The sequence below is a fragment of the Lipophrys pholis genome, assembly GCF_963383615.2.
Source record: "Lipophrys pholis genome assembly, chromosome: 4".
NCBI lineage: Eukaryota > Metazoa > Chordata > Actinopteri > Blenniiformes > Blenniidae > Lipophrys > Lipophrys pholis.
Window position 1 is genome coordinate 12,820,937 of NC_137637.1, and position 8,572 is coordinate 12,829,508.

General features: G+C 46.3%; 1 protein-coding gene across 1 annotated transcript; it reads left to right on the forward strand.

Moving 5' to 3' along the window:
- Positions 1-4,283: 4,283 nt before the first annotated feature.
- Positions 4,284-4,709, forward strand: LOC308108987 (potassium voltage-gated channel subfamily E member 1-like; the record flags this gene model as incomplete). The annotated part of the gene is made up of 1 exon (XM_080462317.1): positions 4,284-4,709. The coding sequence occupies one exon, from the start codon at positions 4,284-4,286 to the stop codon at positions 4,707-4,709; it is 426 nt and encodes a 141-aa protein (XP_080318443.1).
- Positions 4,710-8,572: the final 3,863 nt, after the last annotated feature.

The following is an 8,572-nucleotide window of genomic DNA, read 5'->3' on the forward strand; positions in this document are numbered from 1 at the left end:
GGAGACCTTTACCACCAACTACATTACCCTGCTGCAGGAGAACAATACCTTGATGCAGGATAAAGATACTCTGCATCAGGAGAAGAACCTGAACCATGTGAATAAGGCCATTCTCCACAGGATTAAGATCTGCTTAATGAGAATTTGACACAGCAGCAGGAGAAGGAGACTCCGCAGCACAATACCCTGCTGCATGAGAAGACCAGCCCAGAGGAGGCCAAAAAGGTCTTAGAGGAGGAACTCCAGACCACGAAAAAAAAGAAAAGAGGCTTCTGGAGGTGACTCTTCAGATAGTGGTGAACAAAGGCATCAGAGAGAAGAAGGCCAGAGAGATGGTGGAAGAGGCCAAGAAGGTTTCAGAGGTCGAAGAATTCCAAGACAACAAAAGAGAATTGGAAGAGTGGAACAAGGAACAGATGCAGCTGGTGAGGAAACTGATAGAGAAGGAAGTGAAAAAGAAAGAAGAAGGTTTCAGGTACAGATTGTTCCAGGTAAGTAAGAAGTCAGCAAAAGAGGAGGAGGTTCCTGTGGGACCGGTCCTTTCTCCGAGGATAACCCAGAAGCAGACTCGAACACAAGAATGGTGTTTGCAGGTTTTATTGAATATTCAAGGCAAACAGGTTTACCATCGGCATTCACATTGGGAGTCCAGGTCCAGGCAGAGGTCGGTACAGGGGGAAATCCAAAGCACGAAGAATCACACGAGGAAAGGGCTGGGGACACGAAGCAAGCAACAGTGACGATCGAGAACAGAGACATGAAGGAGCAGGGTCTCGGTACATGAGGAGAGGGAAGTCGGGGGTTAATTTCACAGGGTGAATCCTTGAAGTTATCTTGATAAGGGAAAATCCACCTTTGTAGTCCAGGCCACTGGTCTGATGTCTGAAGAGCACAGGAGTGAATTTCAAACATAAATGTGATGATTTAATGTTATTTGACGTCTCTTATGCACAGATTAAATGATAGGGTCCTGAATTAGCCCATCGGCACATGATAAAGTCCACAAACTGAAGACATCTAGTGGCCGTCTGAGGAGCTGCACCTCCAAACAAAGCATGAGGTTTTCCTAAAGATAATAATCCACTGGAGTCTTCTGACACCTTTCTGGGTTTTGTTTGTTTTCCACAGCCAATCGGGAGCTGGCGGCGGTGACTGCAGACATCATGATGTACGTGCTGATCGTGTTCCTGCAGCTGTGGCTCGTCGGCGTCCTCGTCTACTGCGACAAGAAGACTTGGAACGAACATGAAGCACGATATCTTTAGTCTGAAAGTTTGTGAATTTTCATAACATACTAATTACAAAAATAACAAATGAATGTCCTAGAGACGAATTAATTGTAGAGTGGAATGATAAATCCAGAGTCTAAATCTGTTACCGGTTCAGGTTGAAAAGCTACAATAGGAAATATTGTAGTCCAGCTTCTGGTTTTGGCCCTGTCTACATGTCAACGCTTCAAAAACTATGTCCGTTTCCATGGAAACAGCAGACACACTGAAAATGATGTAGTTTCCATGTTTGGTCTCGAGCTGGTGTATATAAACCAAGTCCAGCAGAATTTGGACAGGAGGGCATGACACCAGGTAGGAAACAGTTCTGATTGGCTCTACTGAGCATGTGCACAACAACCAGTTACTATGGCCATGGTGACCAGGACCAGGACCAGGACCAGAACCAGTTTACACTACATAGTGTTTTCAAAAAGTCGGTTGATGACGACGCCCCCTGGTGTAACGGAGTCACTGGCCTTTGACCTCGACCCAAAAAACAGAACTTCATTACTAAATGAATGAATGAATAATCGATCAAGGTCAGGTGGACCTCGTGTAGAGTGATAGCACACACACACACACACACACACACACACACACACACACACACACACACACACACACACACACACACACACACACACACACACACACACACACACACACACACACACACAGAGTCAAAGGACGTTTGAAGGTGATTGTTTCGTAATCAGAGCTGTAAATTTTCTGAAAAGCAGCTTCTGAAAAGCAACCCCCCCCCCCCCCCCCCCCCCCCCCCCCCCCCCCCCCGGATGCCACCCCCAACACTGTTTCATTTCACTGCACCGCAAACAACCAGACGCACATGTTATTCACCACACACACACACACACACACACACACACACACACACTGTGATCTCACTCAGAAAGCAGTCATGGTTACAGGACTCTTCTCCACGTTGCGCTCCTGACCTTGACCACCTCCTCCTCCTCCTCCTCCTCTTCCTCCTCCTCCTCCTCCTAATCTCATTAAACGTGTTGACATGCTGAAGGCGTCCCTGAGTTTCTCTCCTACATGTGGAGGAGGTCGTGGCGAGACGAGGAGACGGGAATCGTTGCTCATTCGGGAGTTTTTGGGTTTGAGCTGCAGTTTAACGTGTGTCGATGAGGCAGGAGGAGAATCTCTGACGGGTCAGTTTCTTTCTCTCTTTAACTCTTTTACTCTCCTCAGTGGAGCTTTAGTAACAACGTGCAGGTGCAGCCAGTGATTCTAATCATGGCCAGTGGATCAGTCAGGTACGTTGATTTGTTGAAATAATCCAAGAACGTCTTGTTTCACCTTGAGCAACAATCCAGAACTGAAAGATTGAAGTGTAGAAGAAAAGAAGCAGTGTGGGATTATTGTTGTGGATCTACTGCAGCTGATGCTTCACACTGATCGAGGAGAAAATATCAGGAGCTCTGAGATTTGAGTTCACAGCGTTTCTTCAAGTATCAGGAGCAGAACCAACGGGTTCGAGAGGAACTCGGCTGATTTCAGAATCACAGTTCTGACTCAGTTTAAACTGGTTTTATTGTGTTTTCACATTAACGGTGGACCAGTGTTTGACTGACAGGTTGTGAAACTGATTTTCTTCAGTGGCTTGTTTGAGGCCACGTTTACACGTACCTGGGCTTTTACAAAAACAGATATTTCCCCTCTACATTAAAAAAAAAAAATCTGCATTGACATTGACCTGCACGTCCACCTGGTTCAGAGTTGCTATGAGCAGCTAAACCTGTAGGGGGCAGTGTAGCCAGAAGCATGAAGCCATGATAGCCAATCAGCGTCCTGGAAAAAACACGATGTCACAGATTGTGACATAAATCTTCGCCCCCCCCCGCCGTCCCACTTAGATGCAACCGGAGACACAGAGTGTTTTTAAATCTCCACTGTGCCCGGAGTTTTCAGGAGTCATCGCTTTGAAGACTCGTAGCTGCGTTTATGTGTAAACGTAAGAAACGCAGAGAGATATCAAAGTTGTAAAAACCTGGGTACGTGGAAACATGGCATCACTTTTGGTGATTATATTTGAACATCAACAGTCTCCTCAGAACTTTCAGTTTTCACACTTTTTAAATCAATGAAATTGTTTCCCCACATCAGAGTTGTTTTTCCACTAGGACCTCCTCGACTCGACTCGCTTTGCATTTTCACGGATGCTACCGGTGTTTCAGATTAATTGGTTTCCCTGTTAACTGGTGACCGACATCACAGCAGATGTTAAAAACCAGAATCCATAGCTGTCCTGTCGACCACCATTTAACAACATTTCCATTAAAGTTTAAAGTATCGCACCGTTTCTCTTATTTTAACATCAGCTGCTGCTAACGGCTAGTGGCAGAAGTCACCAGTTAACAGGAGCACCAGTTAAACCGAAACACTGGACAATGAAGCAGGAAAGTAACAATCCACATTTTGTAATATTATTAAAATATATGTCTAAAAATATCCAGTATTTGATTTATTATTTGAGCTGATATCCAATGCACGTTCGTGCCGCATCATATCGGAGTGACTAGTTGAGCACAACGGGGAAAAGCTGCGATGACTCCGCCCACGCCGTTATCACACCACACGGTGGAAAACAAACGAAACTGAGTGGAGTAGAGGCGAGGCGAGTAGGGCTGAGTCGGTACTGGTGGAAAAAGCTCCAGACTTTAGGGGGGCGAAGACCTGAAACTAGACCAGAGCACCTCAACACCAAGAGGGGACCGAGAGTTTAAGGGTCCAAGACCGAGTCCAGACCAAGACCTCGAAAACTTGGATCCAAAACTCCAACGCTCACAGATGTACTTGTTTTTTTAATTGTGTTTATTCTACTTTTCTACTTTATTTCTAGCACTATCCTTTAGTTTTGTGTTTGATTGATTAAATCAGTAGAATTCCCTTCAGACCGTCTTTACAGAAACGAGTGGAGGTTCTTCTCTTCCTGCTGAACAGGGGTAACGTGGATTCTCCTCCCGGTTGTGGTCCTGCAGGTCGGCCATGTTGCTGGTTAACGCCACCGAGCTGCAGTCGCTGCTGCTCTCCCTCCTGCACTGCCTCAACAGCACCGCCCTGCTGGCAGCGCCGCCTCACAACCACAGCGCCCAGCACGCCGTGCAGCCCGCCGCCGCTGCCGCCGCCGTGGCCCGGGGCCAGTCGGAGGGCATCGTGTACATCCTCCTGGTGGTGGGCCTGTTCAGCTTCTTCACCTTCGGCATCATGCTGAGCTACATCCGCTCCAGGAAGCTGGAGAGCTCCGGCGACCCGTACCACCAGTACATCGCCCACGACTGGACTGCCGCCGTCAGCGCGCCGTCCCGGGCCGTCGCCCGGGCGCTAGGCAGGGAGGCTGCGGGCCCCACGGTCATCTGTAACCCCGCGGCGCTGGAGCAGGACCAGACGCTAAACCAGCGGGTTCAAACGTAACCCGACCCGCCAAAACAAGAGCAAACAAGAGAAAACACTGATTTTTAAGAGTTTAAGAGTAGCGACACAAAACCACTGAGACCTGAGCTGAGCCCTCGGCGACGCTGCCGTGAAAGCTAGCTGCCTAGCATCAGCCTCACAGCCACGCAGTCAACGGGAGTTTGGTAAAACACCAAGAATGCAACAGTTCTAGAAGTTTTCTGGACATTTAACTGGATTTTACACCAGAAGTTTCATTAAAATTGGCTTTATGTCGAGATTGGAGTTAGATATGACGGTCCATTAATTGTTTTTATGTTTTTCACATTCATTGCCTCCAATAGAACCAAATAAACGTTTCATCAGACCGTCTGCCACACTGACACCGTCAGGAAACCGTCTGCTGTCCCGTCACCTGGACTCATTAACCTTGAGCTTTAGTTTCTCATTATCGACAGAGCTCCACCTAGCGGGTGAACATGAGAACTGCACATCAGGCCAGTCCATAAGAAAACAGACATAATGGCTCCAACTGTATTTGTTTGTTTTTAGTTAAACTGTCATTATTTCAATCACGTATGCTTTACGTCACAATAAAGAAAGACTTGATTTTAATGAATTAATGCATTAAACGCTACAGTGGATATGTTTGTTTCTGTGTTGAATTCAGTTTAATGCCATGTGATTTGCTTTAATTCTTTTTCCTAAAATAATAAAAATTACCACTTTATTTGTACCTTAAGTGATGAAAATAGTTTTTTTTTCTATGCCAAAGTGCCATGAAATGAGTGGCACTACATAAATAAAGTTGAATGAATTGAATTGGAAAAAAAAAAAATCAGCCAAGTCTTATTAAAAAGGAAAGGAAGAAAAACTAATAGCAATGGGAGACTGAAAACTGATATCCATGCATCCATCCATTGTCCAGTGCTGATCCGGGGCCAGTTCGCGAAGGCAGCAGTCTAAGCAGGGCTGCTCAGACTTCCCTCGCCCCAGACATTTCCTCCTGCTCTTCCGCTGGGACCCCAAGGCGTTCCCAGGGTGCCCCCCTGTCGAGGTGTGTTTGTTTTTCAGCTCATGTTTTGGTTTATGTTCTTGGTTAATTCGGTGGCTCTTGTGGCCTAAGAAATATTGCAGGTCAGAGATTTTGTTTAAGGTACGCTGGTCCCTCCATTCCTTCATGCTCTAGCAATATGTACTTGTTTTCGCCATATGCTGCTGAATCTAAGATTATTATTATTTTTTGTTTTTGTTTTTGTGTTATGTAGAATACGTGTTGTATCTTGTTTAATCTGAGTCAATTAATAAAAAAGTTTGATCAAAAAAAAAAGGCAGATTGACCTCAGAGCAGGCGAACTCCAGACGAACCCGTTCGAAGTGAAGCGTGGCCGTTCTGTGGTCAAGAGGTAAGGGCTTATTTTCACATGCCTGGCGATACGAGCAATGCACCTTGAAGTCCTGGCCTCACTAGACACAGATCCCTTCATCAACGGACTCAGAAGGTTTATTGCCAGACGTGGCCAAGTTCTGGAAATTCAATCAGACAACGGAATAAACTTTGTTGGCACTGTGAACTGGGAGAGGCCATCGACAAGTTAAACCACAACCTCATAAATGACATGCTGCTACAAAATGGCGTGAAGTGGGTTTTCGATCCCCCAGCTGCTTCACATCATGGAGGTGCTTGGGAGAGGTTGATCCGGTCTGTTCGCAAGGTCCTAAACTCAGTTCTGAGAACTCAATCCTTGGATGAAGAAGGCTTAATGACGGTGTTTTGTGAAGCCGAAGCAATTTTTAACTGCCGTCCAACAACAAAAGCATCTACAGATCCCAACAATTTGGAGGCGTTAACCCCTAACCATCTACTTCTGCTCAAATCGCAACCATCATTACCTCCTGGGTTGTTTGAGAAGGCTGACATTTATGCTCTAACCCAGGGGTGCTCACACTTTTTCAGCATGCGAGCTACTTATAAAATGATCAAGTCAAAATGATCTACCTACTACAAAAATGCAAAACATATATTTATTTCTTGCTTGTTAGTTTTGCCCTATGGTGCAGTGCGCCCTATGTGTGTGTTGTTGTTGTAAAGCGGACGTAGTAGGGAACACCATGAGAACATTAAAGGGGGAAGTGTGGGCGTGGATTGTATATAAATTAACGGGTATGTGCGTTATGCAGAACATCGTTGTTTTAACAACCCTGAAAATGGCGAAGAGACACGCTTATGAAGCACAGTTTAAACTGAAGGCCATCAGCTACGCGGAGGAACATGGAAATCGAGCAGCCGCGAAGAGAATTTAAGATTAATGAATCGATGGTTCGCAAGTGGAGGAAGCTGGAAAACGAGCTCCGACAGGTCAAGAAGACGCAGCTGAGTTTCCGCGGACATAAGGCGAGGTGGCCCGAGTTGGAGGAAAGACTCGAGCAGTGGATCATCGCACAAAGAACGAGTGGGAGAAGCGTTTCGACGGTCACCATTCGACTAAAAGCAGTAACGCTAGCAGAAGAAATGAAAATTCTCGGAACTCCAACCGCTGGACATCGGTGTGAACCGGCCGTTCAAAGTAAGGCTGCGAGCGGCGTGGGAGCGATGGATGACCGATGGAGACCACAGTTTCACTAAGAGTGGAAGGCAGCGCCGGGCGAGTTACGCCACAATTTGCAAATGGATTGTAGATGCTTGGGCTAGCGTGTCTGCTGGCACTGTTGTTCGAGCTTTCGCCAAAGCCGGCATCATTTCCAAGGAGCCGCACGGCACGGAAAGTGACTCTGACAGTGAAGAAAATGAACCTGGTATGTTTGATGGAGATTTAGCGCAGCTGTTCAATTCAGAAACAGAGGACGAGGAGTTCGATGGGTTTGATTGATGATGATTACAGGTAAAAAAAATGTTGAAGGGGGGAAGTGTGGGCATGGAACCCGCGCCCTATGAGCGTATGTAATGCGATCTACCAATACTACCTTCGCGATCGACTGGTCGATCGCGATCGACGTATTGAGCACCCCTGCTCTAACCTATTTTGGAAGTGTTGGTTGAAGGAGTACCTTCCAGGGTTGCAAGAGCACCAGAAATGGAACCGTGCTCAAAGGACTGGAGATGTTGTGATCCTTGTGGATTAACTGGCGCCACGAAATTCAGGGGTTACTGGAAGAGTTTTGGATCCAGTGTCGGACAAAAATGGACTCGTGCGTGCTGTAAGGATTAAAACTAAATCGAGCATTTTGGATTGTCCGATTACGAAAGTCTGCCTTCTGCAGGGAGCGGATGAGCAGTGAAGAGGAAGATCTGCTGGATTATGAATGAACTGAACATTTTGACAGACTCTGGACTCTTAAGGACGTTATTTGTGTCACTTTGTGCCCTAGGTGTATGGATATTTAATTTTGTATCATGCCTCCATCATGGCTGTATCATGGCTGCATGCGGTGAGAAACTTTCTGTTGACCGCTTAAGAGGTATCTGCTGGTAAATCATGGATTGGCAACACACACACACACACACACACACACACACACACACACACACACACACACACACACACACACACACACACACACACACACACACACACACACACACACACACACACACACACACACACACACGACAGAGAGGAGAGCTAGAGAGAGAGAGAGAGAAAGTAACACCCAAATATAGAGAGAGAGAGACCACTCACGCGTGCACACAGTATACAAGAGAGCCAGGGAAAGAGAGAAAGAGGAGAAATTAATATTTTACCAACAAGTATCTCCTTTAGCTTTAGCAGTTTGGTGGCTTCTGGTCAGCCAACATGGCAACCTGCCGTTTTGCTGCATTACTTCTGTGGTCGTCAAATTCGGATTTACAAAGCAAAGCTAATGACTTTTACTTTCTCAATCAG